We start from the raw sequence: 15222 nt of genomic DNA, 5'->3' as shown, positions 1-15222 counted from the left end.
CTCTTCATGTTTTCTTCTCTTTGAATGCTATTCGATGCAAGTGTTGGTTGAACGCGTCCTTTTATAAACAATATGTTGTTGTTATTGTTAAAAAATTATTGTAATGTGATAAATGCATGTTGATAGTATTTAGTTTCCATTTTGGGTACTAACGTATTTGTATTCATACATGAACGATGTGATATGTCCTATTTTTTTCGTATTATATTCATGTATCTGAACCGTAAATTTATGGTTCCTAATTTTATTAAATGATTTGTCTTTTCAGATACATTAATGTTGTTGATTTGTTGGTATAGATGAATGAATACATGACTAATTTTTCATAAATAAAAAATTATTCAATGAATATTTTGGTTGGAAAATTTTAATAATTAATTAATACCTAAAAATAAATGAAAAGAATCAGCCGCAATCCCAGCAAATTGGGGATAAACACAAAAAAAAGTTGGTCAGAAATATCGGAAATATAGCGTAAAAGAAGGAACGAGAGAAGCAGAGCCACAGGTTTTGATTCCATACCATGTGACTGGGTCCCACCAACTCACACTCCTCTATTACATTTTTTTTTGTGTAAATTTTATTTTTATTGAATCTATTTATATAGTAAATTGTGCCCCATTATTACATATTTTTTAAACCAATTGATTAATAATCGAAATAACCGACAATAATAAATCAATTGGCCTGTTAAATTCATGTCAAACAATTGAAAAAAATCAATCGTAACCAACCGTTTCCATGCTTAATTAGTTGTTCCTCTTTTATTCGATGCTCTATAGGCTATAAAATGATATTTGTGAATTGATTCCCATCAACTAGTCTAATTGATAAGTTAGATACTCATTCTTTCACCTCTAAGAAGTCATGACTTATGGAGTTCGAGTGGGGAGGCAAACATTGTCTTGAAATAAACACGTGTGGGACATAAAGAATGCTAAGCCTATGCTTAAAGCGCACGATACCTTAGCTCGAGACTATGTCCTCATAGTTAGCATCATTAAGATGATGCAAACATATCGTCCTAGTTTCTTTTTCTTATCTTTTACATTGGCCAGCATAAAAACAACTGAATTGGGCCGGACATATAAGTTTTAATGGGCAGGACCGCAGGAGTAGGACATATGATTTAATGGGCCGCACAAACAACTGAATTGGGCAGGAATAGGCCGGACTTATAAGTTTTAACGGGCTCTCTCTTCTTTGCAATCGCATCCTAAAGCCTTCGGGCTTGGAAGTTGGAATGTTGATATTTTTAACCTTTTACATTGGGCTGCAAAACCAATTTAATTGGGCCGGACATATGAGTTTTAATGGGCCTATCTTCTCTGCAATCGCAGCCTAAAGCCTTCGAGCTTCGAAGAACAGAGAAACTCAGCAACCCATAGATCATCTCTCACCCTTCGACCTTTCGCGGTGGTATGTGATTTCTCTTTGCGTTCGTTCTCTCTTCGCGATCGATCAAAATCAACGATTACGTAGTTATTTTTCTTCGCTATTATTTTGATTTCGTTGCAGCTCAGGTTTAGCATCGGCGACGATGTTCAGGAACACCTTTCAGTCTGGATTCTTGTCCATCCTATACAGCCTTGGGTATGTCGTTCTCTTATTTTTCGACTTCGATTCATGCTTGCGAGGTCTGTGTGGTGAGTTCATTCGTTCTCTGGATTTTACAGGAGCAAACCTTTGCAGATATGGGATAAAGAAGGTGAGTACGGATTGCGTGTGGTTAAGTTTTTATCAATTACTGTTAATATGTATATTTAAAAGATATTACTTTACTTTGGTGTTGAGTGCATTTATATATATACATATACATATACATCTTGAGTGGTTAATTACTAGAGAACATTATGAAATTTGAAAGGTTTGAGTCAGGACCATATCTTGGCCATTGTAAAATTTTATAAGGGTTTTCAATGTTATGTTATTGGTTCCTCTGCTGCTGAGTCGTTCTTCAGGTGCTTCCTGGTCCTTGTCTTGAAGCAAAATCTCAAATATGTTTGGAAAACATAATATAGCAATTTAAACTGTTGATTCCTACGGCTTAGCTTAATTATGAAGCAACCGTCTAGCCTAGCCAAACTGAAAATTTTGCGGGTTACCTTTTTGTTGGTCTTGCAGTTGTGAATGGCCATGTAAAACGACCACATGATGAAGACATACAATCCAACGTTCTTGAAGTAGTTGGATCAAATATCCAGTCCACATATATTACATGCCCAGCTGACCCGAATGCAACTCTTGGTATAAAACTCCCTTTCTTGGTTTTGATTGTGAAGAACCTAAAGAAGTACTTCACTTTTGAGATTCAAGTGCTGGATGATAAGAATGTCAGGCGTCGATTCCGAGCTTCTAATTTTCAAGTGTGTAAGTCTGCCCATGATTGATGATGCTATCATTTGAATGTAACTTTGTTTTGTTAAATTCCTGACTTTCTTTCAAATGTTTAATTTGTTTCCTTTTCTAGAGTAACCTGGTGAGTTGCAGCTTTAACTTGTTTTGGCCTTTGTTTTATACCCTATAACTAAAGAATTATCAGACCTTAAGAACCTGCTATATGTCTTAGGCATGGGATTGTCCTATGGCAGGCCTCGCACAATCTCTTAGGCAGTTATGCTAGTGTTGGGTATTGTAGTTCTTTTTTTTTTTTTTGGTGTAAATTATCTACTTTTATTTGTCTGTTCTTTTAGGTTAGGATTTCTCACAATTGGGTCTTGTACATAAATATCTAGATGAAATGCAATGTGACACGACTTTAGTGGGCAAGTAAAAGTATGGGTCCAATCACCCTCAATGGCATTATATACAGTTATGCTTTGTGTGGCCTGTTATATAGGCATTGGCAATGAATTCTCCTTGTCTTTATTCTTTATAGGCTGTTACACGAGTGAAGCCTTACATCTGCACCATGCCTCTGAGGATAGATGATGGATGGAATCAAATCCAATTGAATCTGGCTGATTTTACCAAGAGAGCATATGGAACCAACTATGTGGAGACATTGCGGGTTCAAGTTCATGCGAATTGCCGCTTGAGGAGGATATATTTCTCTGACCGTCTATACTCTGAAGAGGAACTCCCTCCGGAATTTAAACTATACCTCCCAATGCAGGTAAGATGATGTGGTCATGTTTCCTTCAGCCATGGGATTTAGGCTTATGCAATATCCTGTTAGTAGTTTATTTACTTTTTTTTTACATCTTGACTGCAGAAAGCATGAGAAGTATTCTTCAGAAAGGATAGACTTCACCAGATGAGCAGTGTCTTGAGACTTTGTCCAACAGTCGACCAGTTCTGCTTGACGCTTAGAGTTGTCTACAGATATATATGATATGCATTGGAGTATTATAAATCCTAGAACTGATCTACTTGGCTTTTGCCTGTTTTCGTTTGAGCGGTCTAATTATCAACTTTCTTTCACGGTTTATACTAAATCTGTATTAGACATAAGCTTTTTTTAGTTGTAAACATTTATCTGTACGCTTTAATCCTTCAGCTGGATCGAGCCCCGCGGTGACTGATCCAAAAATGTCTATTAGCTGCTGGTTTCAGAGTAGAGTCTCGCCCGCTATTATGAAGTTTGCTGTGGCTTTTACTTATTTATACACCTTTGTTTTGTGGGAAATCTCTTGCTTGCTTCTACATGTTTCTTCTTATTCACACTATTTTCTGAGGCTGAAAAGGGGAGAGATAAAAGTAACTAGTAAACAAGATTACTTCATCACATGCATTCTTGGTAAAAGAAAACCTGTTATTTATGATTTGAATTGATTTGGATCGTTTTGTTGACCTAATATTGTAAGATCTTACTATTTAGATCACGATTTTTACAACCATGCCTGTAAATTAAAATTTCCCCAGCACCTGAGGGAATGTCAAATGGACAAAAGTTGTTGCGTTTGCCATGTCCTTTCGGTAATATTTAAATGAAATCTTGGTCACGCATATGAAAGCAACCTGAGCAGTTTCTTATTCCAGCAGAGCAACCAGATCCATTTAGCCCACAAAGTAAAAACCGGCCGAAGAGTATTTGAAATCATGCGATTCTCAATTGTTTAGCGATTTAATAAGACATGGAAGATGCTCATCTAAATCATGAATCAAAATGATTGATACAAGACTACTTGGCGACGGCTGAGCAGATGCATGTGAATAGTTTCATACTTGGAGAAAAAGTTGTAAATAGAAAACTACAGAAGAAATGGATCTACATTCAAGATTGACAGTTGGATGAATCACTTTATGTATCTCAACCTGCAGTATCTAACTCTACCTCAGCTTCTGGGTCTGTCTCTCCATCCAACCCAACATCTACTTCAGCATCAGCTTCTAACTGGGCAGACTCTTGACCGACATCTGTGTCGGGGCTTTGCTTTTGATTTTCTTCTGGTGTTGGAGTTCCACCTTGGGATATATTGCCAATAGCAGTTGTGGCATCAGTGTCCATTGGTGCTGCTGCGGCTTCAAGATCGGTTCTAATCGCCTCACCATCAATTTCACTAGCAGGGGTTGCAATCTAGTTCAAACAAACAATAACACCATACTAAGGATAAAACTTGACACTGAATTCTTAAAATATATAGAAGTTTGCAGAGATTCATATGCATTGAAATCTCGAACATGTTTACGTGGCCATTCTATTCATTTTGGAGGGGCCATTTGTGAGTAGTTCATATCCCATAACATAATACGTGTCCCTTATTAAGTTGCGCAAATTTTTTAGTATGTACTAACTTTCAAGTGAGAAGGTAATTGGGCGGCCAGATAGTACCTGATTTTCTTCAGCTTGCTGTGAAGCATTCATCGTCTCTTCTTTTTTGGCACGTTTAGATTTGTCGCTCGGTTTATTATGGTACTTGGTTCGAACATCAGGTGACAAAAGCTCTAGAGGAACAACCCCTTCAATACCATGATCAGTAAACTGTAGAAGAATAAAAAAAGACAAAAATAAAGACAAAAGCAGAAAAAAGATATATAAAGAGAGGGAGAAAAAAAAAACTTTAGATTCCACAAACTGAGAGATTTCAACTAAAATTGTAAATAAAGAAAGTTCAGAAGTAAATTATGCATACTCTAGAAAACCCTTCCAAGTCTTGACGAGCAGCCAATCGAAGACCTTTCCAGCAGTAAACCTGCAGATTTGGTAAGATTAAACAAATCCTTTAGAGTACTATTATGGTAGTATACAAGATAGCACCAAGCAGTTAATCTAAGAACACGGACACCATAAACTCCACCAGGTTTTGGTGGTGTCTTCAGCCACCGAGACATGGTCCAAACTTATAAACTGAAATGGCAAAAAGCCTAGACAGACAACCATGATCTCAGCAGAGTGCAAACTAAAACCATTCCAATGACCCAGTCCTGATTTCATACCCAATAATCCTGGATCAGTCCTAAGTTCCTCTGCCCACTTGAATCTAAGTTTTAATCTGTAATAGCGATTCTTCAAAGCAAATAATCAGACTATTATCCATTGATGAGTAACTTCATTGCTACACACTCAAAACACATCTATTTGTATCAAGGGTCTGGGATATGTAACTGCTCAAGACCTCTCCTTACCAGCCAACATGGAGCATGTTACGCCTTCCAATTCACACCACTCCAAAGCTACCCAGCGCTTTTCTGGTTAAGTGCTTATGTGTAATAAGTTCACTTTTACATTGACAAAAGTGAAACTAAACAAGCCACACAACTTTGTGTGACACCACCTTCTGTCTATATAAGTGTTCAGTGTTCTAGAAACACATTATCCTAATATATAGTTTTTAAATATAACTTGTCATGGAAGCGGAGTTAATATCCAACTATTATAGAAGTTCCCTTTTTATATTTTAAACCTCTAAAACTTTCGACACTTCCTCAATGGGAGCTCAGATTTTGATGCATTGTGAATACAATCAAACCCGGAAAGGTTCAATTATCTATTTATCTTTATACGTGGCTATTCCATAAAATTGGACATTTTTAAAGCAAAAAAATCCAACAGGTGGAAACATAAGAACATGATAGAATCAACATTAACTGAACCTTAAGTTACGACAATGCATACTCACCCGATTATTTTTGTGGTGGTACTCAGCCTCTATTCCAGCTGCTGGGTCCATCTGTAGTAACAATGAAATGAGCTTACTGGTTTGTAGTAATGTAAATGTCAGTGGAGAGTCACAACACAAGTATCTCATAATATGGAAAGGAGTAAAGGCAGCTTAATCAAAGCTATCAATATTTTATTTTTGAAGTAAAGGAGGGGATTACATCTTCAGCCAGTGGTTTCCAATACTCTGTGCTTGCCGGAGTTAGAACACGTTGAGGATCAGTCAAAGCGTTCTGCAAAACCAACGATGACTTTTAAGCATTTTAAAATGCAGAATCCATGAAGGTCATTCCGTTTGTCTGGGTACAAGAACATTTTAAAAAGCATTTAGTTATACACACCGGGTTTTGATCAGCCCATTTCCACAACTGAGAGAGTTCCCTATTTCCCAGTCTCCACCTTGGCCTACTGGAATATCAAAAAACTAAATTTAATGAGAAAATATAAATAGAAGCCAGCAAGGATACTGTAGAGAGATGACCAAAGATGATTTTTTTACAGCAAGGATACTATAGAAACATAACCAGAGAAAACACCCACTCATTCAATCACCAATTTTAACTAAAATAAATACATGAACTAAAACCTGGTGGAGCTTTGACCCCGTACTACCCTAGTTACCTTACCCATTAAAATGGAAATAATGTCCAATATTAAACTTCACAAAAAAAGTGAATCAAGCTTAAAACCCTGTAATGAATATTCCAAGATCCAGTCTAATGCAACAAGATCTTTAGCTGAGCCATATCATCCCAAAATCATCTAAAGATTTTGAGACACTATGTATAAGTAGTTCAAAATACCTCAGTCTATAATTCTACTGCATAACATTTTTTTTATAAGAAAAAAAGGTATCATCACCCTAAAGTGGGCCTAAACATATGCATCAATTAAAATATGGGTTGCATCACGATGGTCCTGCACGACATCAATGATAGACCATGTACAATATTAATCTTGAACTTTGCAAAGTGAATCCGAACATAGCAGATTGGCTCAATGATCGTTGAAGAGAAAACTTTCAGGAGCCTTGATACACGATACCTCTATGAACTACTTCGATATGGAAAAGAAATATTAGGAGGAAAAAAGTTCTTTTCATTAGATGCCGTAGGATCATTTATTTAGGATCTATATCGTGATTATAGTCATAAAAATGCAAACAGAACAAAAACAATGAATCCACCAGCTTGCCTACCGTTTTTTAGGTCCCTCTTGGACAGCTTTCTTCTCTGTAGGTTGCTTTTCAAATGGTGGGCAACCATCACGTTTCCACCAAACCTGAAGGCAATGAAATTTAAAACAAAAATAGACTGTAATCATCAAATTGTCAAGGAAAAAAAAAAGAAATTGTGTTTGTGTGCGAGGGAGAGAAAGAGAGAAATTCTCACCCAATTCTTTTCACGCTCTAATATATGCTCAATACTACGAAGAAAATCTTTCCCTTTGGGAGGAGTTACTTCAAGTAATTTCTTAACACGCTCCTCGCAAGATTTTATTTCTTCCTTCTGCAATAATCAAATATAATTTAGAAGTTATAATTCTGAGAAGATCTTCTTATGCATCAGCCCATCTGTACTTAAATATATGATGAAAACTATGCGAATGCAATAAGTAGAGGAATCTAGTGTACTATGTGTGGGAATATTGGTGAATAAAGAGCATCAGAAAGAGAGTTGCTCGAGCAACAATTCTGGGCGCTAGAGCGACTATGGCCCTGATGCAACAATTAGAGACAGAGACAATTCTGGGTGCTAGAGCGACTTTCTGCCAGTATAAACATAAGTGATCTCAAGGTTTTATATTATAAGCCATGGCCATCAAGTAGAATATTTTTTCAGAACATAATAATATCGAACATAAAGGGTTTTTTACCTCAAATAAATTTCAAGTTATATAAATAGGGAAAAGTCTAGTTTGTAAAAGATAAAATAGAAATCAACCAGACCGCATCACTTGCAAGATGAATTAGAAAATAGCACTAACCATGCTATCAGATGCCACATCTTTGTCATGTTTTCCAGGAGACTACGGTAAAAAAGAAGAAAAAAGAACTTAATCAACTCTTATGTACAAATAAACACATGAAAGAAAGGTACAGTCTAAATGAGAAGTTCAGTATTCCTTACCTTCAAATAGTCAAATAAAATAAGGCATTGCACAAGAACATGACGTCGGAAACTTGGATCTTTTAACTGTTACAAAAGAAAAGAAAATAAAATTAAAGATACATTGTACAAACCCTTAATATCACTTCACAAATTATACATACCTCTAATCCCATTAGTTTGCTACTAGTAAGATATTTAATATTAAAAGTTGCTGCCTCTTCCTCCAAATTATTAGTGTTTCCCTCTTCATCACTCAAAGGCTGAGCTTCAAATGTATTCAACACAACCTATGCATCCAAAAGCAAAGAAACAAATTGCGCTCAATTTATATTCTCATAAGAATAGAATGATAAAATTGTAAAGAACAGAATATATATTATCAAATAAGACAACAGAGAGTTCTGACAGAAGACTTACCATCAAACTGGATGTAAATTTTTGCCACTTGTTAGGAGCAAGCGGGAGAGAAGCGGGGTTACAAAAATATTCCTGTGAACAAAAAATAAACAGATTGATCAATGGAAAAGAAAATTGACACATCTTTCATACATACGAATTATTGAAAAAAGACTAAAGGCTATCAATCTGATGGCTTTCACATAATGATCCGCGAATATATCGATTATTGAAGGCGTGAAACATATTAGTCATTCTAGAAATTTGAAAGAAAAAAAATTCACATATGATTTATTGAATTATAAACTTAAAATTAATAGTAAAACGGATTCAAAAACCATATACTTGCAAACTCCAAAAGGTCTGATAAAAGTTGAAGTCAACCGCAATGCCTGAAAACGGAGGACCTCATTAGCACATGTTGGAAAAAGAAAAAGAAAAACAATTGACACTAATAAGCAAAGAAAAATTAGAATTTGATGTAAAATATTGCCAAAAGTTAGATGCAGTTGGTATGTACCATCTGGTGGCTCCTTCTCGTATTTTGTCTCATTTGACGTGTTAAAAACTCCTTTTATATTAACAGCTGCATGCAATGATAAGTAACCGGTTAACATAACACAACCGAAAAAAAAAAAAAAAACAAAGTGAAAAACGAGGTTTTAACAAAATATACCTGAACGTTCAGACAATGGGAAAAAATGAGCCAGGAACATGAGAATTCGTCCACAAAATACTACATCATTTGCCTGCAAATTTGGATTTAAGTTACTAGACAGATAGTACTCGAGATTCTCTTTTTCAGGGACTAAAATCTATATGAAGAAAATACATAGATTTTGCCTTATTTAAAAACCTACACCTAGTATGATAAAAAAGGAACCTTTCAATCATTTGTCCAAGTACAATTACTCCCAATATTTTATGAGAAATTGTCATTTATTTTCTTGTTAGTTTTTGAAAGCTTTTTGATAGTCACCTAGTTCAACTGTTAGTTTGATCGCACTGCTAGATATCGATAAGTCACCCAGAAATCTCATTAACAGGCTCACAAGCCAACAAACCTATCATTCTGTTAATTGATTCAAAAGTTAAATTTACATCCCTATTAACAGCGTGAGATAATCACACAGATGAAGAGAACATTCCAGCCATGGATAGCAACAGTATACTGAATTAACCCGAATTTCAAATATGCCGGTGCTCCAATTACCAATAAGTGCTGATTACAACATAGAGGTTGTATAGAGCATCAAACATAAGAAACTTTTCTTATTATGCTGTGGAAATTTTTTCATCATACTATAGTAATTGCCCAATAAGTAACCAGGCGAGTAAATGCAAGCTTCTTATCTTGGTCACATCAACCAGTTCAAAGAATTTTTTAGAAGAATTATAAGAAAAAACTGTCCACAAAACTACCTTTGACAGGCGCCGAAGAAGTTGATTGCATGTTCTCAACATCACTAGTTTTCCACGAGCAAACAGCTCTTGCTGCAAGTATTTCATCCATAGAATTTAAATGCCAAGCATTAGACAGCTTATCAATCCAAACAAAAAGGTTAAGAGAAAGATTGCAAGAACTCAAGGTCATACCTTCCCTAATACGTCTTGTTTACTCTCTATGTAGCCAAAAATATCCTTGCAATTTCTCATTGTAGACATTTCAGTCAAGTCCTCGAGTAGTTGGAATATCATACCACCTTCAACATGTTCTTTCTCGCAAAGATACAATACAAAGTCTGAAAACATGTCCAAAACGAATAAGACAGAGTGAGACCATAATTCTAAATCATGACCAAAAAAATTATGCATTTGTTTCAAAGGCTCAGTAGTATGACGTCAAGAACAAAGTCAAAAGAAAAATTCAAAAGTAACAAAATACACAGATATTTTTCTTCTTTTCAAATGCTTACTCCAAGCAGGTGAACACCCTTTTTTTCTTTTTTTTTTTCTTCTCTCTCTCTCTCTCTATTGGACTCTTAACTAGAGCCCAGAGCACTAAGTATAAGCATTTGGACTTCATATTACTTCACATCGAATTTGTTGATTATATCAAGAGTACTAAAGTAAGTACTTTCCCCTCTAAGTTTTTCGTTAGTGGAGCAAATGCTTCAAGAATTTATCACAGGTTAAAGACAACTGATATATATTTTTCCATATTTCAAAATCTCCCGGAAATCCCACAAACTCACCACAAAAGGAAACAGAACAAATTTAATTATGGAAGCAAGTTACAACATTCATCCACAAAAAACATATATAAGTTTTTAACAAAGGATCCATACAAACCTAGAAGACGAGGAATTTGGCCTTGGGCATTCTCCACATCATCGATTGATTGCCCATACTGCATTATCTGCTCCCCTGACTGCACCGCAGCTGACTGTACCAAAATTAGTCTATAATTAATATTAGTCCATAATTAATAAATACAAACTAAAAGACTAATATAATAAACAGATGTGGACCAAAAGAGCACAATTATTAACGATTGCAATGTGATATATTGTATTGGGCAGTGGAAAATTTCTATGCAGCTCAATAAACAAACAAAATTAACGATGTAAGAGCTGCTTAAAATTTTGAATGCAAATTTTTTTCTTGAATACATAAGAGCTTCTTAAAAGTTAAAAAGAAAAACCAACACCCTACATTCAATCTAATATACATATGCCCAATGAGACTGTCCCTTGACCACAATCAAACAGAGAAAACCCAAAAAATTTCCAGACCAGGCACCCAAAACGCATCACATTAACATACCACCAACTCCTGAAGCAATGTACGAAGCATATTCTCCAACAATTGGTTCTCATCTTGCGCTAATTTCGTTGGTCTCTGTCAAGGCATAACCAAATTGATCACTAGCGGACTAGTTAACAGTGTTTCACAAACATATATCCACACACATAAACCGGTGAATCCAAAGCCTGAATCACAATCACCTGAGGCTTTATCACTTCTTGAACTGTCTGGAGGGCGAAATTCTCCACTGACCCTGGCTGCAGTATAGCACTTTTCAATACTTCCTGTCAATCGATAGACAAACGCATATACAATTAACATACAAACCATCGCAAATTGACAACTATGAAACGAAATTAGGAAACGCAAATCCACAAAAATTTCGAAGATATAATCAAAGAGGCAGTTGAGAAGGAATCAGAACGATTCAAAGTACCATTACTTGACGCGCTTCGAGCAGACTCGAGCTATGAAGTCACAGTTGAAACGGAGTGAATGTGAAAGGTGGGTTTGCTAGAGAACGAATGCCCGCCTGTAAGGTTGAAGTCTTCTTCTTACGCAAATCGGACCAACCCTTGCACGGATCGGGTCATTTTGGATTTAGATAGTTTCGGGTCAAAAGTTCTTTCTTGTAGATGTTTCGGGTCAAATAACTACCAGAATTGTTTCAGGTGAACTCTAAACCCTAATTCTCATCTCCATCCTTCAATTCTCCTCGCCTTCAAAGTTTCTACTCGCTAGCCTGCTACACGATATCGTATATATTAGTCTGTGGCGAATTAACAGATCCATTTGTTTGCAGATATGGCGAACATCTCCTTGAGAAAATTGTTTTCTTTGATACAGAAACGCTATTTCAATACATCTCCAGCAGCTCCGTCCGCAGCTCAATTCCTCTCCGACTCATGTGGGCTTCCCTTAGAATCCGCCATTTCAGTCTCCAAAAAGTTCCAGCTCGACGAGAAGAAGTTCCAGAAGCTGAAATCGGTGCTCTGTTTCTTGAAGTCTCGTGGATTCGATGATACCCAGGTTGTCAAATTAATCGAGAAGCGCCCCAGTATCCTTCTCCGCACGGTAGACGGCAATCTCAAGCCCAAATTTGACTTCTTGCTCAACAATGGCTTCTCAGGTCAGCTTCTGCCAGAACTAATTGTTGCTAATCCTGCAGTTATAGGGAGAGGATTAAAATCTCACATAAAACCCAGTTTTCGATATTTGATGTCATTCACTGGGAGTAATGAGAATGTTGTAGCTGCTATTAGGCGTGGTTTGTGGCTGTTAACTTGTGATTTCAATGTCAGATTGAAACCAAATATAGATATGTTGATCAATGAAGGTGTACCGTCGAAAAGAATAATGAAATTGCTGGTAAGGAAACCAAGATTTGTTATACAAAGCAATGACACGACCATTTATGCTATCAGAACTTTGAAAAATATGGGTATGAATGCTAAGGATCCTCTGTTTTTACGTGCTTTCTGCACCGTGATATCGATGACTGAGTCGACTTTGAAGGATAAATTTGATGTGTTCAAGAGTTTGGGGTGGAATGAAGATCAAATCTTTTATGCTTTCAGGCGTTCCCCGAGTTGTTTTGCTTGTTCCAGGGAGGGAATCAAGAAGAAAGTGGACTTTTATGTGAACACCATGAAATTGAAGATAGAGACTCTAATCGAAAACCCCACGGTTCTTACCTATTCCATTGATTCAAGATCTCTTCCAAGGCATAACATCCTGGCAGTTTTAGAATCAAAGAACCTGGTGGAGAAGGGTATAAAGATTCAAACATTACTGGCAATGAGTGATAAGGTTTTCATGGAAAAATTTGTTCTAAAGTATATGGACCAGGTCCCAAATCTGATGGAGAAGTACAAAAGTGCCAAGTCTGTAAAGGAAAGAAAGATATTAGAGAAGAAACTAGGGGAAAGGGAAAGTAAAACCAAAGAAGAGGTAGAATTTCTTGACTAGGCTATCTGGGTTGTAGTATAATTGTGAACATTCTTGCTTTGAAGATCAATTTCTAGTTGCACATTAGAGGATATATTCTCGATTGTTACATAATTGTAATCACTAATCAATCACTCGCTCATGTCATCTTCCTCTTGATCAAATGAACTGAACCGTGTTCTACTGTTCTCTGATCATTGGTCTAATTATCTACATTCTTAGCTTGGTAAGGCGTATCTGGTTGCGTAATAGAGGATATGAAGATTCAAACATTATTGTCAATGAGTGATAAGGTGTTCATGGACAAATTTGTTCTGAAGTATATGGACCAGGTCCCAAATTTGATGGAGATGTACAGAAGTGCCAAGTCTATGAAGGAAAGAAAGTGAGTAGAGTAGAAACTTGGGACAAAAGGAAAGTAAAACCAATAAAGAGGTAGAGTTTCTTGACTAGGCTATCTGGGATGTAGTATAATTATGGACATTTTTATTTTGAAGAGCCATTTCTAGTTGCACATTGGAGAATATATTCTCGATTGTTACATAATTATTATCACTAGTCAATCGCTCACTCATGTCATCTTCGTCTTGATCAATTAACTGAACGGTGTTCTATGATCTACATTCTTTGTTTGATAGGGCATATCTGGTTGCGTAATAGATGATATGCCTCGAGTCTTCATTCCCCTTTGCTTTTTCCAGGGAGGGAATCAAGAAGAAAGTGGACTTTTATGTGAACACCATGGAATTGAAGACAGAGACTCTAATCGAAAATCTCACGGTTCTTACCTACTCCGTTGATACGAGATTTCTTCCAAGGCAATAACATCCTGGCGGTTTTAGGATCAAAGAACCTTGTGAAGAAGGGTATAAAGATTCAAACATTACTGTCATTGAGTGATGAGGTTTTCATGGACAAATTTGTTCTCAAGTATATGGACAGGTCCCATATTTGATTGGAGATGTACAAAAGTGCCAAGTCTATGAAGGAAAGAAAGAGATTAGAGAAGAAACTTGGGGAAAAGGAAAGTAAAACCAAAGAAGAGGTAGAGTTTCTTGCCTAGGCTATCTGGGATGTAGTCTAATTATGAACATTCTTGCTTTGCAGAGCCATTTCTGCTTGCACATTAGAGGATATATTCTCGATTGTTACATAATTATAATCGCTAGTCGATCGCTCCTTCATGTCATCTTCCTCTTGATCAATGAGCTGAACCGTGTTCTATGATCTAGATTATTGTTTGATAAGGCATATATGGTTGTGTAATAGAGGATATGCTCGATTCTCTATTCCTTGATACACGTTTAGTTCCCCATCCTATATGCACAGGCTTTTGTCAAAATTTTATAATGAGCAAATTACCACCCAGGCTAACTTGATGAACTGATATTAAGAGAGAGAGCCATTGGGAAACTGTCAATTTTTTTTAAAAATGGGGAAGGGAGGATATGAACCTTGATCACCATAGTGATATGCATCATCTTTACCATTCAAACTAATGGCTCGGGTGTGGAAAATTGTCAATTGAGATGGTTGGTATCCTAGTAAGAATGAATATCAGAAATTATTGGGTTTTCTATCAAGATTAATCCCACATTGGATTGGCATAACTCAACTAAGTGGTGTATAAGTACAGTTCTAGGACCTCTCACCCAAAGATGCGACATGTTTTCTAGGCATAAGAATCAATGGTGACGGTATCCTAAAGAAAGAGTAAACTAACTAAGCTAGTGTTGATGCCTTCGAGAGATTATAGGACCGAGAAGCTCCTAAGAAGAACAAATTCGTACGGTCCAGAGCAGATAATATCCTTAGCGAATCTATTTGGACATGATCTCTACATGACAGTCTATGTCCTCACCAGGCCAATAAGATCCCAAACTTCTCGTTTGGCCGAATGATGAAACAAGTATCCCA

The 15222-nt window shown here is 36.4% G+C and overlaps 3 protein-coding genes across 5 annotated transcripts; 2 read left to right on the top strand and 1 right to left on the bottom strand.

The window, feature by feature from the left end:
* The first annotated feature begins 1343 nt into the window (after positions 1-1343).
* LOC119980545 (cilia- and flagella-associated protein 20) lies at positions 1344-3628 on the top strand. 2 transcript variants are annotated; one of them, XM_038823277.1, is made up of 6 exons: positions 1344-1419; positions 1519-1593; positions 1677-1708; positions 2125-2366; positions 2879-3115; positions 3215-3628. In XM_038823277.1, the coding sequence occupies exons 2-6, from the start codon at positions 1541-1543 to the stop codon at positions 3221-3223; spliced, it is 573 nt and encodes a 190-aa protein (XP_038679205.1). In that variant the 5' UTR covers positions 1344-1419; positions 1519-1540; the 3' UTR covers positions 3224-3628. The 2 variants fall into 2 exon arrangements, with proteins under 2 accessions (XP_038679205.1, XP_038679206.1); XM_038823278.1 differs by having other exon boundaries at positions 1377-1419; positions 1524-1593.
* Positions 3629-3950: 322 nt separating this feature from the next.
* Positions 3951-11923, bottom strand: LOC119980487 (THO complex subunit 1). Of its 2 annotated transcripts, XR_005463890.1 has the most exons (22): positions 11795-11923; positions 11559-11642; positions 11377-11451; positions 10903-10996; positions 10207-10352; positions 10033-10104; positions 9287-9359; positions 9131-9196; positions 8956-9002; positions 8632-8703; positions 8376-8501; positions 8233-8298; positions 8090-8131; positions 7495-7611; positions 7302-7384; positions 6445-6511; positions 6265-6336; positions 6063-6113; positions 5076-5135; positions 4775-4924; positions 4185-4519; positions 3951-4138 (listed from the first exon to the last, which is right to left on the bottom strand). XR_005463890.1 is itself a non-coding variant. In XM_038823192.1 (21 exons), exons 1-21 carry the CDS (start codon positions 11795-11797, stop codon positions 4253-4255), a joined length of 1833 nt encoding a protein of 610 aa, XP_038679120.1. In that variant the 5' UTR covers positions 11798-11923; the 3' UTR covers positions 4031-4252. The 2 variants fall into 2 exon arrangements, 1 of the variants encoding a protein (XP_038679120.1); XM_038823192.1 differs by having other exon boundaries at positions 4031-4519.
* A 90-nt stretch (positions 11924-12013) lies between these two features.
* Positions 12014-14489, top strand: LOC119980488 (transcription termination factor MTERF8, chloroplastic-like). The gene is made up of 2 exons (XM_038823195.1): positions 12014-13740; positions 14007-14489. The coding sequence occupies exon 1, from the start codon at positions 12163-12165 to the stop codon at positions 13324-13326; it is 1164 nt and encodes a 387-aa protein (XP_038679123.1). The 5' UTR covers positions 12014-12162; the 3' UTR covers positions 13327-13740; positions 14007-14489.
* The last annotated feature ends 733 nt before the right edge of the window (positions 14490-15222 follow it).

This window comes from Tripterygium wilfordii, chromosome 16 (assembly GCF_013401445.1).
Source record: "Tripterygium wilfordii isolate XIE 37 chromosome 16, ASM1340144v1, whole genome shotgun sequence".
In the NCBI taxonomy this organism is placed as follows: Eukaryota; Viridiplantae; Streptophyta; class Magnoliopsida; order Celastrales; family Celastraceae; genus Tripterygium; species Tripterygium wilfordii.
The sequence above is the reverse complement of the archived record's forward strand: the minus strand, read 5'-3'. Positions and strand labels throughout refer to the sequence as shown.

What these genes read in the sequence shown, in the direction of transcription:
- LOC119980488 (XM_038823195.1), top strand. Translation starts at nt 12,163, where the DNA reads ATGGCGAACATCTCCTTGAGAAAATTGTTTTCTTTGATACAGAAACGC.
- LOC119980545 (XM_038823277.1), top strand. Translation starts at nt 1,541, where the DNA reads ATGTTCAGGAACACCTTTCAGTCTGGATTCTTGTCCATCCTATACAGC. An exon ending in GCAGATATGGGATAAAGAAG is followed by an intron (nt 1,709 to 2,124) that starts GTGAGTACGGAT and finishes TTGGTCTTGCAG; the next exon opens with TTGTGAATGGCCATGTAAAA. An exon ending in TCCGAGCTTCTAATTTTCAA is followed by an intron (nt 2,367 to 2,878) that starts GTGTGTAAGTCT and finishes TATTCTTTATAG; the next exon opens with GCTGTTACACGAGTGAAGCC.
- LOC119980487 (XM_038823192.1), bottom strand. An exon ending in AGACCTTTTGGAGTTTGCAA is followed by an intron (nt 8,704 to 8,955) that starts GTATATGGTTTT and finishes TTTTGTTCACAG; the next exon opens with GAATATTTTTGTAACCCCGC. An exon ending in TAGAGCGTGAAAAGAATTGG is followed by an intron (nt 7,385 to 7,494) that starts GTGAGAATTTCT and finishes CATTGCCTTCAG; the next exon opens with GTTTGGTGGAAACGTGATGG.